Source organism: Erinaceus europaeus, chromosome 11, assembly GCF_950295315.1.
Source record: "Erinaceus europaeus chromosome 11, mEriEur2.1, whole genome shotgun sequence".
NCBI lineage: Eukaryota > Metazoa > Chordata > Mammalia > Eulipotyphla > Erinaceidae > Erinaceus > Erinaceus europaeus.
In genome coordinates, this window is record NC_080172.1 from 55898728 (window position 1) to 55917086 (window position 18359).

The following is an 18359-nucleotide window of genomic DNA, read 5'->3' on the forward strand; positions in this document are numbered from 1 at the left end:
GGCCTTTCAAAATCAAAGAAACTAACTATTGGTCTAGAATCCAGTACAAGTACCTATACTTTTTAAAAGACTTATTTATTTATTTATTCATTCATTTTTATGACCAGAGCACTGTTCTGGTATATATGGTACTGGGTCTCATAGATGCAAGTTCTGCACTCTACCTGTTGAGCTGTTTTCCCCAGCCACAAACTTGTAATTTTAAAGGGTTTCCTGGGAGTCCAAGGTGGTAGCACACCTGGGTGAATGCATTACTATACACAATGGTTCAAGCCCCTTCTCCCCACCTGTAGAGGTAAGCTTCATAAGCAGTGAAATAGGTCTGCAGGTATCTTATTTTTTCTCTCTCACTCTCTCCTCTCAATTTCTTTCGTATCAAATTGGGGGGGGGGTAAGGGGAAAAGGCTGCCAGGAGCAGCACATTTGTAGTGCTGGCACTGATCCTCAGCAGTAATTCTGGTGGCAAACAAACAAATAAACAAAACAAACAAAAAACCTTACTGGGTAAGAAATGGGCAACCAGGGTTGAGGTGTCTATAGGACCAATGAGATACCTCCTTTTTATTGTTGTTTCTGGAGTGTTATTACTCTTGGCCAGCTTTTTTTCAGATATAGAGACTGAGGGACAAAGAGATGATCACACTGAAATTTCCCCCAGTGCAGGGGGGTGGTCAGGCTTGAACCTGAGTCGTGCCACATGACAAAGCAGGTGCACAGTCCACATGAGCTAGCTTGCTGTCCCTTAGGCTCCCTTCCTCCCTCCCTCCCTTCCTTCCTTCCTTCCTTCCTTCCTTCCTTCCTTCCTTCCTTCCTTCCTTTCTTCTTTTCTCCCTCCTTCCCTTCCTTCCTTTCTCCCTCCCTTCCTTTCTCCCTCCCTCCCTTCCTTCCTTCCTTCCTTCCTACCTTCCTCCCTTCCTTCCTTCCTTCCTTCCTTCCTCCCTTCCTTCCTTCCTCCCTTCCTTTCTCCCTCCCTCCCTCCCTCCCTTCCCTCCTTCCTCCCTTCCTCCCTCCCTCCCTTCCTTCCTTCCTTCCTTCCTTCCTCCCTTCCTTCCTTCCTTCCTCCCTTCCTTTCTCCCTCCCTCCCTCCCTCCCTTCCCTCCTTCCTCCCTTCCTCCCTCCCTTCCTTCCTCCCTCCCTCCCTCCCTCCCTTCCTTCCTTCCTTCCTTCCTTCTTTTCTCCCTCCTTCCCTCCCTTCCTTTCTCCCTCCCTTCCTTCCTTCCTTCCTTCCTTCCTTCCTTCCTTCCTTCCTTCCTTCCTTCCTTCCTTCCTTCCTCTTCTCTCTTTGATTTTTAACTAAAGCACTGCTTAGCTCTGGCTTATGGTGACACAGGAGTTTGAACCTGGGTCCTCAGAGCCTCAAACATGAAAGCTGTTTACTTAACCAAAATACTATCTCCCCCATCCTTCCTCCTTTCTTTCTAATGAGTAAATACGTAACTTTCCAAAACCTCAAGTTTCCTGTGCAGAGGAACAAAGGACACTGCAAAGTTGCTGCTGGCGTTGCTGCTGGCTTTGCCGCCCTTCTGCCCAGCCCACCTACCACACCTGCTAAGTAGGGAAAGGTAGATAGGACCAGGAACTGTGCACATCTCTGCCCTCCCTCGGATAATGCCAGTCTGGCACTGCAGGCTTCCACTAACCCTTCTGCCTTTTCCAGTCATAGACTGCCTTTCCTGCTTCTTTAAAATTTTATTTAAGTTTTAAATTGCCACCAGGGTTACTGCTTGGGCTCTGTGCCTACATGAATTCACAGCCCTGGGTGGCCATTTTCTCTTCCATCCTTCCTTTTTTCCTTCCTTCCTTTCATTCATTCTTTCTTTTCCTTCCACTCCCACTTTTCAAAATCATGTGTTTCAGTTCTTTATATTCCACGTATGAGTGAAATCATCCTGTATTTGTCCTTTCTTCCATTCTTACTTCATTAATATTTCCCCCATTCCCTCTTCCTCATCCTCCTTTTTGTATTTAAGAGATTCAAGTGGGGGGAAAAAAGTGATTTTTATCCCATTGTTTAAGGCTCCTCCTCCCAACTCTTAAGTATTCCTTATATGCTTCCCCCTCTCCTTTAGTATTTTAAAATTTAATCAGGAAAATGAAAAGGCATACACCAGAGAAAAATACAGTCCATTTGAACAAACATGGCTGACCCCATGTGGAAGCTGATGCCTATTTTTATGTACTTCTAAGGTTCTGCCTTCATATCCTTTCTAAGCCACACATACACATAATTATCAATGCCCTTCCTTTTTACTCTTTCCTCTCAAGTGAGGGAAACGGCCTGACTCCCTCAAGAGTTCTTCAGATTCTCTTCCTTCTCACTGATGAGGTGAAAACAAATGTTCCCAGTAAAAAAGATTCAGATCCTGGTGGATCTGGCATCCAGAGCTCTCTGGTAATCTTCCCTCAGTATATCCCCCTCTGGGACTATGAACCAAATTCTTTTTGGGGTGCAAAAGGTAGGAGTCTGCCTTCTGTAATTGCTTCTCCATTGGATATGGACATTGGCCAGTTGATCATACTCCAGGCTGTCTGTCTTTGCCTAGTAGGGTAGAGCTCTGGAGAGGTGAGTTTCTGGGGCACATTGCTGAGGTCATCTGCCAAGGGAAGTCTGGATGGAATCATAGTAGCATCTGGAACTTGGTGGCTGAAGGCCACCAAGGGCAATAAGATATAAAGCAGGACAAAATGCTTAATAAACAGGGCCAGAGAGTAGAATTACAAACAATGAAAGTAGGGATCCTAGGGTGGAAAGAAGCTACCATGTATATTTTGAGTATCTTCCTAGGAGTCCAGGACTTTACTAAATTTTGCTTGAGCTTGATAGCTAACATGAAGGTGAACTAGAAATATTCTCTGGGTGGATGGTGTCAGAGTGGAGACTGGAACTTGAAAGCCAGGTTATAGCAGAGAGTGGCTCCTAACTTGAAAGAATATATATAAATATAATTAACTGTTTACTACATCAGTGTGACCTGGGGCCCATGCATATGAACAATTAGCACAAGTGCCTTTATAACCTCCTAGTCCCTGTCACTCTGAGCTCACAGTCCATGTTCGCAGCTGGGAACAATGTAGGCTGCACACATTGCTGGACCAGTCTTCTTCGAGTGGCAGAGAAGGATGACCCAGCCTCCTTTTGGAGAGTGGGGCAGTACTTACCAGTTCTAGTTTGTAGTTAGGGTAAGGTCCTAGAGAGGGCTACAAAAGGAGGGCTAATGAGGACATTATCTTCCTTCTCTCTCTTTTCTTTGTCTCCTTCCTTTCTCCCTCCCTTCCTTCCTTCCTTCCTTCCTTCCTTCCTTCCTTCCTTCCTTCCTTCCCTTCTTTCCTTCCATTCTCCTCCTCCTCCTCCTCTTCCTCCCTCCTCCTCTTGATAGAATAAGAAATTGAGAGGGAAGGAGCAGAGAGAGGGAGAAAGAGGAGACACCTGCAACACTGCTTCACCACTCATGAAGTTCCCCTCCTCCCAATATAAACACAGACAGGACTGCAGACTTGAACCCAGATCCTCACACATGGTAATGCGTATGCTCTACTGGGTACACTGTCACCCAGCCTTCCCCACCTTTCTTTTTAATTTAGTAAATATTTTTACAGAACTGTTGTTGTCATGGGGATTTAGTCTTACATCTCCCCTAAGAGAGGTGTCCCACCACTAAACTGCCACCTCCCTCTAACATCCACACTGGCTCCCTCTTTTTCCTGCTGAGGCTCTCACTTTTTTTAAAAAAAATATTTATTTCCTTTTTGTTGCCCTTGTTTTTATTGTTGTTGTAGTTATTATTGTTGTTGATGTCATCTTGTTGGATAGGACAGAGATAAATGGAGAGAGGAGTGGAAGACAGAGAGGGGGAGAGAAAGATAGACACCTGCAGACCTGCTTCACCTGCAGGTGGGGAGCCCGGGGCTCGAATCAGAATTCTCACACCAGCCCTTGCGCTTTGCGCCACGTGCATTTAACCCGCTCTGCTACCGCCCAGCTCCCCCAGCTGAGGCTCACTTAACAAAATTTCACATGTACCTTTCTCAGCTGCCCTTGGCAATCCACTTATTTCCTGAATTTTGTCCCTGGAGGGCAAAGGGAAGGGCACACCTATTTGGTGTCCAGCTTGAACTGCTAGCTAAGTGTTGGTCTCTCTTGTTCTCCTGCTTATAGTCTCTCTAGTCTAAGTCTCCGTAGATTGCCTCCCCTGCTACCTACTTGTGTTTTCAAGGCCTCTTCTGCTAAGAAGAGGATCCAGCTCACTGTTCACAGCTCTCTCCACACATCATAGCAGCATTCACAGTGCTTCCCCTGCTGCAGGTGGGAATAGGGGCCTGAACCCAGGTCCTTGTACATTGTAACATGTAGGTTATACTGGGTATGCCACTGCCCAGCCCCAGAGTATGGTTCTTGAGACACTTAATGGTGCTGGTGGGAAACTTTCTTCTGAATTTAGTTTTTGTTTGTTTTACCAGAACATTGCTTAGCTTTGGCCTGTGGTGGTGTAAGGGATTGAATCTGGGAATTTATAGCCTCAGGCATGAAAGTCTTCTTACTTAACGACTACAATTTCTCCCTGGTTTCTGAATTTAGTTTTTAAAAACAGAATTTCCATTTTTTTCCCCTGTTGGTAAACTGAAAACTTTTTCTTTAAAATCAAGGGCAAGACTAGTGTGTCCATTTTTACTGTCACTGTTTAGCATAGTTTTCAAAGTCCATGATAGGGCAACTAGGCAAGAAAAAGGAAACCAAAATAGAAAAATATAAAATAAAGCTTTAAATATTTTCAGATGACTTGATTATATACATAGAAAATCATAAATATTCAAGCAGAAATCTACTAGAAATAATAAACACAATAAAGTGACAAAATACAAATCCACTTGTAAGGGTGTGTCTTATCTCTGTACACAAACAGTGAAAGACAAGTGAAGAAAAAAAATCCCATTTACAATTAAACTAGTAAAGATAAAACATCTTAGGGAAAACTTAACACAGGACGTAAAACACATTTACACTGAAAACTGTATAACAGTGTTAAAAGAAATAGGCAATGACTTAACCAAATAGAAAACTATCCACTGTTTGAGAAAACGAAAAAAAAAAAATTAAATCAATCTGAAAAGCTCTTCTTTAAAAAAAAAATTGTCTGGCTTCACTACTCCAGGATATTTTTAAAAAAATATATTTATTCATTTTCTCTTTTTGTTGTCCTTGTTGTTTTATTGTTGTACTTATTGATGTCTTCATTGTTGGATAGGACAGAGAGAAATGGAGAGAGGAGGGAGATACAGAGAATGGGAGAGAAAGATAGACACCTGCAAACCTGCTTCACCGCCTATGAAGCAATTTCCCTGCAGGTGGGGAGCCGGGGGCTTGAACCGGGATCCTTATGCTGGTCCTAGTGCTTTGCACCACCTGCGCTTAACCACTGTGCTACCGCCCAACTCCCAATATTTTTTTAAAAAATAATTTAATATATATATTCTAGATTACATATTACGTATTATATATTATGCATTAGTGTATGTGTACAAATTTGGTGAGAGAGAGTGAGTAGCTATAACAGTAAAACTTCCTCCAGTGCTGCGGGGGCTGGGCTTGAACCTGGGTCTTGCACACAGCAAAACAGTGCAAGTGTTATCCAAGTGAGCTATTAAACTAAAAGGCTTTTGGATCATGAGAAGAAACCACCACAAAAACAGTCTACTGACTTGGGGGAGATATTTGGACATCATACACCAGACAAGAAGACACTATTAAAAACACGACAGGAACTTTTATTATCATTTTAATTTTTATATTTATTTATTTATTTTCCCTTTTGTTGCCCTTGTTGCTTTTTATTGTTATAGTTTTTATTGCTGTTGTTGTTGCCATCATTGTTGGATAGGACACAGAGAAATGGAGAGAGGAGGGGAAGACAGAGAGGGGGAGAGAAAGATAGACACCTGCAGACCTGCTTCACCGCCTGTGAAGCGACTCCCCTGTAGGTGGGGAGCTGGGGCCTCGAACTGGGATCCTTATGCCGGTCCTTGCACTTCGCGCTATGTGTGCGCTTAACCCACTGCGCTACCGCCCGACTCCCAGAAACTTTTTTAAAACAATTGAACTAGAAAAGTCCAAGCAATCAGATGAGATACAGATATGAGCTTAAAATAGACACTTCTCTGGGCCTCAGACCTGAATATCTGTTGTGTAAACCACTGTGCTATCTTCTCAGTGTACAGGAACTTCAATTCAGCTCCATTATCTGGTCTGACAGTTAAACACTTATCCAATGACAGAATATTTGATGGCGCTCTCATCCACTTGAGTCTTCTTGACTCTTATCCCTCCATCCTCTTCTGCCCCCGTGTGGTCTCTCTCTGGAGGTGCACCTTGGGTGCTTGAGGCTCCAATCTCTAGGTCAGTTCTGCTTGAGATGCGCTTAACTGCTGTGCTGACGCGGGACTCCCTGGGGCCTGAAGGTTTTAAGACCTGTGTATCTGGCCAGAGTGCTTTCCCCCTTTATCTTAATGGTTGCTTATACTTCGTTCTTGGTAACCAGATTCAGCAGAGTTCCTGGCTCATCCTTTCCTTGGGTAAGGAGACTCTCTTAATGTTGGTGTGACTCACAAGGACAGACAATCCCTGGGTCTAGAGGGAAGTAGTTCTGATCCCCCATGGCTGCCTCCTTGCCTTTTTCAGGGCACACAGTCCTGGCTCATTGGGCCCTGTTTTCTTTCAATTAGCTGATGAAGAACCTTATTCTGTGAATAACTGTATCATAGAGTAAGTCCCTAAATGTGCCTTAGTTAGCTTCTTCCCTTAGGGGAATTTGAAAGGGTGAGAGAGCAAATGATCAAGTGAGGATGGAAGAAATGGAAAGTGGTACCAAGCAAGGAACAGGACAAAGGAAGAGGGGAAACAAGCTAAGGTATAAATGGAAGAGGAGAGGATAAGTTAGACTGGGAGACATATGATAGTGAACCTTTTCTTTGGTGACTGAGCAGAAGAGACATTTCCAGGGGTCCTCACACCTATTTTTTTTACATTCCCTGGAGCCTTTGGTGTGGCTTTATTATGTGACCTGGAGACTTTGAGTATGGATTTTTAGACCACTGAAATGACCAATGCATGTCCTTCTGTGACCTGAGACTTTGGAGGGACTGACATTGGTGGTGGGGGCTGGTTGCATCTCTCCTCTCTCCCCTGCCCAGGTTGTCTGGCTTGGCATGCAAACCCCCAGAGGTGTGAGGGAGTATCAGTGGAAGTACATGGATACCCTAGGGTTCAGTATCTTGCTACACAGCTGACAAACCCACTCCCACCCTGAGCCTCCTCTCATTTTGTTGTGCATTCTGAGCAATTCAGTTTACATGCTTCAGTGAAAGAATGAGGGCTCTTGGGACTGGGTGGTGGCACACCTGGTTGAGTGCACATGTTACAGTGCACAAAGACCCGGGTTTGAGCCCCTGGTCCCCACCTGCAAGGGGAAAGATTTGCGAGTGGTGAAGCAGGGCTGTAGGTGTTTCTCTGTCTTTCTCCCTTCCTATCACACCCTTCTTTCTCCATTTCCGGCTGTCCCTATCCAATAGATGAAAACAAAAACAAAAACAAAAAAAAGTGAGGGCTCTCAAGTCTGTCTCTCTGTAGGACATGGTCAGGTCACTGCCAGTTACTGTCTCTGTGGACACACTTTCTTCTTACTAAATATAGCAGGTGATAGTGATTTCTAATCCTGGGTTTCTCATGAGGATTACATATTAGCTATTGAGTACATGCTGGAACATAGCAGCATTTAGTTAATTCCCTTCCCCGTCCCAGCTTTTCTACCTACTTCAGCTCCATGCTGCTTTTCAATTCTCTTTCTCTCCATGGACTTAGGGGCCTTGCACATCTATGATTTTATTGTTTCTGAGCCACTTTTTCATTTAGGGAAGGAGAGAGAGAGAGAGAGAGAGAGAGAGAGAGAGAGAGAACATAGCATCAGAGAACATAGCATTAGAGCTTCCCCGTGCTGTGACATCTCCCATGAACACACCCTGTTTGGTGTCTCCCTGCACCCCTGCCCCCCACAGCTTTTCTAAAGAGGCAGTGTTGACACCTGGAAAGGGAAAGCAAAGGAGGAAGGTCTGTAAGGTGTATATTCAAATAAATCACAACCAGATTCATACATTTAATATTCATTTTCCTTGAGCTCTGTGAAGAAGACACAGGAGTCACTGAAAGAAAAGAAATGCTTGTACATTTAATAAAGGAAATGTAACAGGAACAACTCTAAGAGCACCGAAGAGCTCAGAATCAGCAACTAAGGTTTTAGTATGAGCAGCTATAACAGATCATCTCGCCTTTCCTCTATGCACCTGAGGGGTGGGGTGGGGAGGAAGACAGGAAGCTTCTAACAGCGGAAAAAAACAAAAAACCAAAACAAACCAAAACAAACCCTTAAATGAATGGGTGACCTTGTACCAAGAGGCAGCAGGACCTGGGTCTGTGTTTGTGTAGCTTTGTGTATTACACCAGAAGGGGTGAGAGCTTGATTAGACTCTCTTGGCAATATCCATAACCCACAACTTTGTCACCACCACCCCCAGCCCCCGCTTCAACTCACTGACTCTTGGTTTGCAGGGACTTCTTGTGCTGTTCCACCAGGGACCCAACCCATGCTGTGGTTTTCTCCTTAGACTCCTCCCAGCTGAAAAGTGGCTTGTACCCCAGATCCCGCTTTGCTTTCTCATAGGGGAAGATGAAGACACTATTTAACAGTGTCACCAAGTGGCGACTGAAGGGGGGTACAAATCTGTAGATGGGCTGGAGCAGTAAGCTCATGATTTCCAATAGGAAGGCCAGCCAGTACTGCAGGAATAGAGGGAGGCTCCTTCGGGAATCAAGGACAAAGCCCCACTTTTTGCCTACCTGGTAATTGAGCTCATCATAGCTTTGATGAGGCGTGTCATCCGAGATGTAGTAGAATTGCCCTCGGACATTTGGGGCCTTTATAGGGTCCATTAGGGCCCTTAAAGCCAGAACATGGGCCCAGGCCACATTGTCAACATAGACTGGGTTGGTGAGAGAGAACTTGCTGTTATGTGTCAGGATGCCATTGTTTTTCAGGGCATGGTCTATGAAAGAATAAAGGAACTGGCTTCCTTCCCCATAGATGTACATGGGCCTCAAAGCACAGGTGGACAAGGTGCTGCCATTTTCAAGAGCCCACCCATTGGCCATCAACACGGCCTTCTCTGCCAGCTTCTTGCTATATGGGTAGGGACAGGTCCATACTGTCTCTCGATTTTCTTCTTCGTGGCCATTCTGGACAATCTCATTATAAGAGTTGGGCCCAGCCACCTCTACAGTGCTGGTGTGGATGAAGATTGGCACATTTGCCTGGATGCAGGCCTCCAACAAACGCTGGGTACCTGTCCACAAGGAAGATGCTGTTAGTGGCTGGTGGGCAACAACCCCTACGGCCAGCCCCGTCCACAGACCATGTGCATCCCCATCACCAAAGAGCTGGCACTGCAGGCCAAGAGTGCATTGTTTTGTGTCTCATACTATAGTCATAGGAAAAATACTAAGGTGGGTAGGGGGAGATAGCTTAATGGTTATGCAAAGGGACTTTAATGTCTGAGGTTCTGAAATGATAGCTTCAACCCCTCTGCACCACCATAAGCCAGAGCTGTGCAATGGTCTGATAAAAAACAAGCAAATAGGGGGCTATTCAACACACACATGACCATGTGCAGGGACCTGAATTCAAACACTCCTCCCCCGTGTGTAGGGGCAATGCTTCAGATCAGTGAAGCCAGTCTGCAGGTGCCTTGCTCTTATCCTTTCTAACTCTCCCCCCACCCCTCTCAATTTCTCTAGGTTCTAAAAAATAAAATAGAAAGAAAGGGGGGGAGAGAGAGAGAGAGAGAGAGAGAAGAAGGAGGAGGAGGAGGAGAAGAAAAAGAAGGAGGAGGAGGGGAAGAAGAAGGAGGAGGAGGTGGAAGAAAGGGAGAAAGAAGGGAAAAAAATGGCCACAAGGAGTCATGGATCCAGCTCCATCAATAACCCTGGTGGCAAGGGAAGAAAAAAAAAAGGGAAGGAAAAGAGACCAGCTGCTGAGTTCTGGAGAACACATTTTTCTAGGCTTTTGGATTTCATCTACCTGTGTGGATCTTCAGTTTTTAGAAAAAGACAAAAGGTTGCCACTTCATATTATACATATATATTGCCTCCAGGGCTATTGTTGGGACTCGGTGCCTGCACCATGAATCCACTGCTCCTTGAGGCCATTTTTTTCCCTTTTGCTGTCCTTATTGTTTTATCATTGTTGTGGTTATTATTATTGTTGTTGTTATTGATGTCATCATTCTTAGATAGGACAGAGAGAAATGGAGAGGGGAGAGAAAGACAGACACCTGCAGACCTGCTTCACCGTTAGTGAAGTGACCCTCCCGCAGGTGGGGAGCCGGGGCTTGAACCAGGATCCTTACACTTGTCCTTGCACTTTGTGCCATGTGCGCTTAATCTGCTGCGCTACCGCCTGACCCCCACCACTTAATATTTCATCACGTTAGGTCATTAAAAATATTGCTGCTTGTCATCCTATCACTTTATGGGGACAGGCTATTTTAAAATTAAAAAATTAAGAGGCAACATTGTCCTAATGTGAACAGTCCTAGTTGGGGTGGCGGTGGGATGTTCAAGTCCTGGAACATGATGGCATAGGAGGACCTAGGTGGACTTAGATTGTTATGTAGAAAACTGAGAAATGTTACACATGTACAAACTACACTATTAGTGTCAGCTGTAAGCCATTAATCCCCTAATAAAGAAGAAAAAAAAACAGTGCTAGTCTTTAGCCAACATATGACATTTAAATGTACAGATAATTATACAAAGGCAATTCACTTTTTTTCTTGTCATCTCTGGGACTACACCACTCTAGGTCAACTTTTTCTGACATGCATATTCATAGAGACATAGACATGGAGGAAGAAAGGGAAAAACATCACAACACCCATACTTCCTCCAGTGTAGTGGGGGCCTGGCTCAGACCTGGGCTGTGCACATGATAAAGCAGGCACGCTATCCAGCTGAACTATCTTGCCAGCCCAACCATGCTCACTTTTAATCGTACATTGAGACAGGAAGATAGCTCAGCCTGTTAGAGCACCAACTTGCATGCTTGAGGGCCCAGAGGCCACCGGTTCAGTTCTAAGCACAAACTAGTGCCAGAAGTGAAGAGTACTCTGTCTCTAATTCTCTCTGCTTTTCTCATAATAAATGTCAGTAGATCTTTAAACGGATATTTAATTTTTATGATTTTTTTTTCTTCTCTTGAGGATCTGTAAAATCTTTGTCAGAAGGACCTTTCTCTGAGTGTCACAAGCAAATGATTAGTGTTTCTGGGGAGAAGCTGGAGCTCCAGACTCCATTCTTCATTGTGTTATCTACCAAGATCCCTCCTAATCCTGGCAGTGATTCAGTTTACCCAGGAAGGAATGTGTGTGTGTGGGGTGTGGGGTGGGGGTGGGGGGGGGGTATAGTGTTGGGTTGGCGGTGAAAAACCTTTCTTTTGTATATTACCCAGCTCTACTAGCTTTGTTATTAGCCTGGTGGAGAAAGGCAAACAGGACCGCGCCCTCTGCTGGTAGTTGATATGATGGGAGTTTTTTTTTTTTCCTCCAAGATTATCTCTGGGACTCTGTGTCTGCACTATGAATCGAATCCACTGCTCCTGGAGGACATTTTTTCCCTTTTTGTTGCCCTTGTTGTTTATCATCGTTGTTATTATTGTTGTTATTGCTGTCGTTGTTGTTGGATAGAACAGAGAGAGATCCAAAGAGAAAGGGAAGACAGAGAGGAGGAGAAGCGACCCCCCTGCAGGTGGGGAGCCAGGGGATAGAACCGGGATCCGTATGCCGGTCCTTGCACTTTGCAGCACGTGCACTTAGCCTGCTGCTCTACTGCCTGACCCCAATAATGGGAGGATTTTACAGAATCCCTTCATCTATAGAATTTTAACCTCCTGGAGGTTGTCCAAAAGCACCTTCTTCTATAAGGGAGGACTTTCTTAAAAACTTATTATGTCATTTTTTTTTTTACTGGCATATCTTTGTCCTTTTTAAAAGTCTGTGCAATTTACTTTTTTTTTTGAAAGATAGCATTATTATTATTATTATTATTATTATTACTATTACTATTAATCTACAGGCCAAGAAAAATTTGGGCTAATTTCCCTGCAGAGGAGCAAAACACCATTGCTGGAAGTATTTTTAAACTCGAGTGATTTTTATTTTTAGGAAACTGATGTTTCCAACATTTCTCAGGGATTCCAAATTTACTATTGGGAATTGTAGAGTATAACGATGAGGGGGCCAGGTGGTGGTACACCTGATGAAGCACACAGACTACCAAGTACAAGGACCCAGGTTTAAGGCCCTTCTCTTCACCTGCAAGGGGGAAGCTTCGTGAGTGGTGAAGCAGGTCTGTAGGCGTCTATCTTTCTCTCCCTTTCTCTATCTCCCAGTCCTTTCTTAACTTCCTTCTGTCCTATCTAATAAAATTAGAGCTAAAGAAAGAACAAAAGGTGGAGGGGGGATGTCTGCTGGTAGTGGCAGATTCTTATTGCCAGCAAAGAACCCTGGTGGCAAAAGAATAAATAAAAGGAAGAAAAAGTTTAATGATAAAAGGAGAGACTAGAATTGGTTGATCTTTGCACCCTCGTTGTAGTGTGGGTTATTTATTAATATTGTGTTTAAATAGGCATTCCCTCTAAGTAATGAGTTTGGCAAAGGAATGTGAGTAAACTGGGTAGGGTGGGACTATGACCTCTTCATAGAGTGACTTCAGAGGCTGAAGGAATGATATGACCAACTCCTACGTGACTAAAGCTATTTCCTTAAATGAAATTATATTTAAAGCAAACGGGGGGGGGGCAGGCGGTGGCACACCTGGTTCAGTGCACACATTACGGTGCTCTACAACTCAGGTTCAAGCCCCTAATCCCCACCTGCAGGGGGAAAGCTGCACAAATGGTGAAGCAGTGCTCCAGGTGTCTCTCTGTCTCTCTCCGTCCTGATCTCCCCCTGTCCTCTCAATTTCTCTCTGTCTCTATCCAATAATAAATAAATAAAAATATTTTTAAACTAAAGCAAACTAGAAACCCAGAACTCAGAATGAGCCACTTTGCATTGCAGGGGAGAGGAGCACCTGACTAGGAGCTACTCTTTAGTAGTAGACATGGGGGCTGGCAAAATAGCTTACCTGGATAGTGTGCCTGCTTTGCCATGAATGCCCCCCTCTCCCAGGTTCAAACCCAGATTTCACTGCACTGGGAGCAGCTTTGGCACTGTGATGTATTTCCTTCTCTCCATCTTTCTGTTCTCTGTCTCCTTCTTTCTCTATGAAAAGTCAGCAATGGAGCAGTGAAGCTCTGGTAACAAAAACAAACTAACAGTAGACATATTGGTGAGTGGAAGAGATAGTATTGTGGACAACAGGAAATTATTATTAAGGGAGTGTTATCAGGGAGGCAAGTGCTGAATAATTCCATCTTGTTAGCCTACTGGGAACCAATGTTGCTACTTTTCTTGAGAGAAACCTTTCTGTGAGACAAGTCCTCATTATCCTTGCTTACGTGGCAGAAGGACCAAGGTCAAGGTAATGGTCCAGAGCTCAGAACTGACATGGGCACCTTGTACCACAGAGCCATCTGTTCTGGGTCTTTCTATATGACTGCCACCTGAGAGTCACTCAGAAAGACTAGTAAAATGGTGAGTGAGGAAACATCTGCAAAGCTTGGTTTCAGCCTAGTCATGTGTATGTGTGGGACACATGGGTGGTAGAAGAGCAAGAATTTGAGGCTGGTGTTTATCATTTGTTGATTTACAGCAGTGGGAAGAGCCCTCTTCACTACTGCTCAGATGGCTCTGGGTTGAAACCATGACACTCCTGCTTCCTGCTTTCTACCAGGGTGCCTTAGGCAAGTTCCTTAGTCTTTCTGAGCCCCCTCAACCCTAAAAATCACAGCTTTGAGTCTCTCAGTTTCTAGTGATTAATAAAAGTAAGTTCCTGGTGCTGAGTGTGGCAAGGGTTAGTCAGAGGGCCTCTCCTCCCTCACTCCATCCAACTCACTCCACCTGGTCCCCAAGAAACTGTACCTTTCAGATTGACATTCATAAGGACTTCTCTGGAGACATGTCCTGTGACATCAATGACACAGGCAGTGTGGATGACGGCTGACATGCCCTGGCAGGCTCTCTGCAGACACTTCTCATCCAGAATGTCCCCTTCCAGCACAGTCAGCTTGACATTGCTCTGGAATTCTGCAGACACAAGATGGACCAAAGTCAGATGGTCTCTATCTAGCAGGGGCATTCCCTGGACAAGTGGCCTTTCACCCAAATCTTGGAAAAGAGAACAGGAAGAATGGGGAGAATGTCAGGGCATATTCCCTGGGAGGCATGAAAATCTGAACGTGCAACATTTATGGGGAATAAGCAAGTATTTGTCTCCATCCCAGATCACTTGAATCAGTTCATGAATTATTACTATTGTTGTTATTGCCCTGAAGGGACAGGAGGAATGATAGGACCAGCTCCTGGGGGATTTAAGCTAATTCCTTAAATGAACGAGTTTAGATTCAAAGTAGATTAGAAATTCAGGGAATTTGCAGTTCTGTGCCACTGAGAGAGAGAGGAGAGCAGAGAAAGAGAGGACTGATATACTGAAGCTTCTTCCCATGCAGAGTTTAGACCTGGGTTGTGGTATGGCATGCTCCAGACAGAAAAAAATACTCTACAAAAGCAGCTTCCAGAGTGTTTGTTCTTCTTATTTCCTTTCACAGCAGTCTCAGGAGTTGGACATTCTGATGTCCACTGTCTATGCAAGAGGACTGAGACTCAGTGAGGAGAAGAAACAGTTCTAAGCTGTCTAGGGCACATTTCTTCCTCTCCTGCCCCCTCTCCCTTATTTTCTGGCTTTGCTCACCCCCACCCCCACCCTCTGCTCCTGTCATGTGGAGGACTCCTGGTACTTTTCTCCTCAAGTACTTGCCAAGTCTGTTCTGTTCACAGCCTTTCCCCATTGTCAGATGATGCCAGGAAAGCTCTGAATCATAAGGACTCAGCCTGAGGGTAAGAACTTTCTGAGCCCTGCCTCTGCTTCCCCCAGCCTCTCCTTTGTGTTAAAATATCCCAAAGGGATTCCTCACATCCTTGCACTGTGAGGACACAGAAAGAAGGTGCAGGGGCAAGAGTTTTCATTAGAAAGGGACCTAACCTTGGACTTCCAGAAAGGATAAAGTCTTTTCTGGGGTTTCCTTCCTCTCCCTCTCTCCCTCCCTCCCTTCCTCCCTTCCTCCCTTCCTCCCTTCCTTCCTTCCTTCCTCCCCCCCCTTCCTTCCTTCCTTCCTTCCTTCCTTCCTTCCTTCCTTCCTTCCTTCCTTCCTTCCTTCTATAATCCCTGGAGCTTCACCACTCCAGCCCTACTTTTTTAGGTAAAAAGACAGAGACAGAAATATTGGGAGAGATATCACAGCACTGACCCCCCCCAATGCCTTGGGGGGCAGGGTTTGAACCTGGGTCTGGTACTACTAGCCAGTGTGATTTTGTTCTAGTTACCTGAAACGAACTAAGGCAGCCTCTGTGCCTATGTTCTCACCTTGACAAAACAAAAGGATGTGATGGCAATAAAATATTGAGTAAATAGCAGCAGGGTATTATTGCCTATCTCACAGAGTTATTGTGAGGAATGAATGAGTTGACATCCATGAAACACATTGCCCAGAAAGAACCTTTGAGAATTCACTTTTCATCTCTCCCACTTACGGCACATCGAAGTTGTCACATTGAGGACCATTTTTCATCCTTCCCTGCCTTGCTGTCAGGTTTGCAGGTATTGCTGATGTGTGAGGATTGTAGGCAGGTGGAGTTAGCCAGCTGTGAGTCTACCATAGGAGACCCCACTGAAGCAGAGGGCAAAGGAGACAGGATGTTTAAAGAGGGAGAAGGGGAAGGAGCAGTGAGCTGGCAGGGGTCTCTGGGTGGGGAATGCCAGGTCTTAGCTAAGCTCCCAGAGCCCACATGTGGATACTTCTTTTGTTGGGTTTGGTGGGGGCAGGAAGTGAGCTGGGGGCCACATGAATGAGAAGGGGGCAGAAGTAAGAGGCTGAAGAATTATTTTTCATGAAGTTGCACTGGAGCCAATCAGGGAACTTTCTGAGGTGGGCTTCCACTATGAACTCTGTTGCACATTAACAAAGAAACTCTCCACAAAATCACTTTACCATTGCCATCCTGGAGGGGACCTCCCCTTTTCCTCCCTCCTTCATAGAGTTATTGTGAGAATCTGGGGGTGCAAGTTGTAAAATACACTATCAGTCCAGGTTTTTTTTCCCTTCCTTCCTTCCTTCCTTCCTTCCTTCCTTCCTTCCTTCCTTCCTCTTTCTTTCTTTCTTTCTTTCTTTCTTTCTCTCTTCCTTCCTTTTTCTTTTTTTGTATTTGCACTAGAGACAACAATCTGGGGGTGAGGTGGGAAAAGGAGCAGTGACCCTCCAGAGCTCTGTGTGTAGAAAGAGATGTGCTGACCTGGCACTCACAATCTCTTCCTCTGTCTTTGATGCCCAGGCTGTGTGTCCTGTGTTCTCCTGTTCTCTTCAGAACCCCATTCTCTTGCTGTTCTCTTACTCTTAGTCTCATTCTTGTATCTTTTATCTTTCTCTCTCTGTCCTCTATACTTTGTCTCTGTCACAGACATACCTATAAACTCACACTCAGCTCTCCCTTCAGCCCCCACCCCCAATTATTTCTCTTTCCCTGGAGAGGCTCAGTGAAGAAATTCCCCAACAGACTAGTGAACTGAGAGGACAGTTCTTACTGGTAGGGTCGCTGGCTAATAGATAGAACTTATTTGCATTTTGTAGATTTTATACAGCCATTTCCAAGACAAACAAACAAATAACAACACAAATCTTGACAATAATAAAAAGTTGATAAGGAGAGAACAGAGAGTGGCTTTTGAGTGGAGGAGAAGAGAACCCCTAGAAGCAGAATGGGTGCATTCCCTCTCTAGGTTTGCGTCTAGGTCAGAATTCTGACACTCAGCCCCTTCTGGGATTTCTTGGGACTCTGCACACAGTCCCTTCTCTATCTAATTACTATTTCCCATAATCTGCCAGGCAGAACCCCTTCTTCCACTCCTCTGCCTAGGACAGAAGAAAAAATCACCCCAAATCTACTTACTGGAAAATTCCTCCCGCAATTCTGGTTTGAAAACTTTGTCAAGGGCTCGAATCTCCTGCAAATCCTCCTTCATCAACAAACGGATGATCCTTTGACCCAGAAACCCTCCTGCTCCAGTAACAAGGCAGCTCTTCCCAGTCATGGTCAATTCTTAGCACAAAAAAACACCAACCAAAAATCAGAAACCACTGGGGAGCAGATGAGATTTTAAGGCAATCCTGGAAAGAGATGAAAGGATGGAGGGAGTGGTTACAAGCTCACTCAAACCATTTCCTCCCTCCACTCCACCCACAGAGTTTTCTTTCCATGTTTTCCCCCAGCTCACTGAGTAATTGGAAGACAATGACAAAGGTCTAACCTGCTGGATGGTTAGAGGCCAGATAAAAGAGTCTAAGCTTTGGTTTCCTTCCTGCCCAAGACAGAACTGGACCATTATGCACTGTTGTATGTGAGTCATTTTCTGTACCTTGAACTCTTAGCCACATTCTGGTGTTCACTCCTCCTCCTGCACCTTCCCTCCCCAAAGAGTAATGATTATCTTTCATAATTTTCATAATCTTTTATCTTTCCTCGCCAAGGCACAGGAAGAGAAAGTAAATCTCAAGAACACAGCATGATAAAGAATCTTGGGTCTAACACCAGCTATTGGATATGTGATTGTCAGTTTAAACTAGAATAGGAGAAATTTCTCAGTACAATGTTAGTTTTGCTGTCTCTCTCTCTCTCTCCATCCCTCTCTCTCTCTCTCCATCCCTCTCTCTCTCTCTCTCTCTCTCACACACACACACACACACACACACACACACAAATGAGAGAGAGAGAGAGATTACTCTGAACAGAACAAACTTGAATTTTAAGTCAGTTCATTGAAGACTCAAAGAAAGACACGAGCCCAGGAAGAGCTTCACTGTAGGAAAAGTGCTCAAGCTGTTTTGGGAAAACTGGCTCACAAATTGGGCCCTGGCAGGGGGAGTTTACACACCATACATGTGTGTGTGTGGGGGGGGTATAGTCAATATTAAAGTAGAGTGAGTCAGAGAACAACACCTCCTATCTTGGTTTAGTTTATATGTGAAAGTAATCTAGAAAGGATGTAAAACATTTTGTGTGTGTTTGTGTGTCTACCCCACTAACCTATTTGAGGACTGGGATGTGGG

At 44.8% G+C, this 18359-nt stretch overlaps 1 protein-coding gene across 1 annotated transcript; it reads right to left on the minus strand.

Moving 5' to 3' along the window:
* Positions 1–8196: 8196 nt before the first annotated feature.
* Positions 8197–17420, minus strand: LOC103123999 (3 beta-hydroxysteroid dehydrogenase/Delta 5-->4-isomerase-like). The gene is made up of 3 exons (XM_007534684.3): positions 17203–17420; positions 14122–14286; positions 8197–9387 (listed from the first exon to the last, which is right to left on the minus strand). The coding sequence occupies exons 1-3, from the start codon at positions 17342–17344 to the stop codon at positions 8576–8578; spliced, it is 1119 nt and encodes a 372-aa protein (XP_007534746.1). The 5' UTR covers positions 17345–17420; the 3' UTR covers positions 8197–8575.
* Between the last annotated feature and the right edge of the window lie 939 nt (positions 17421–18359).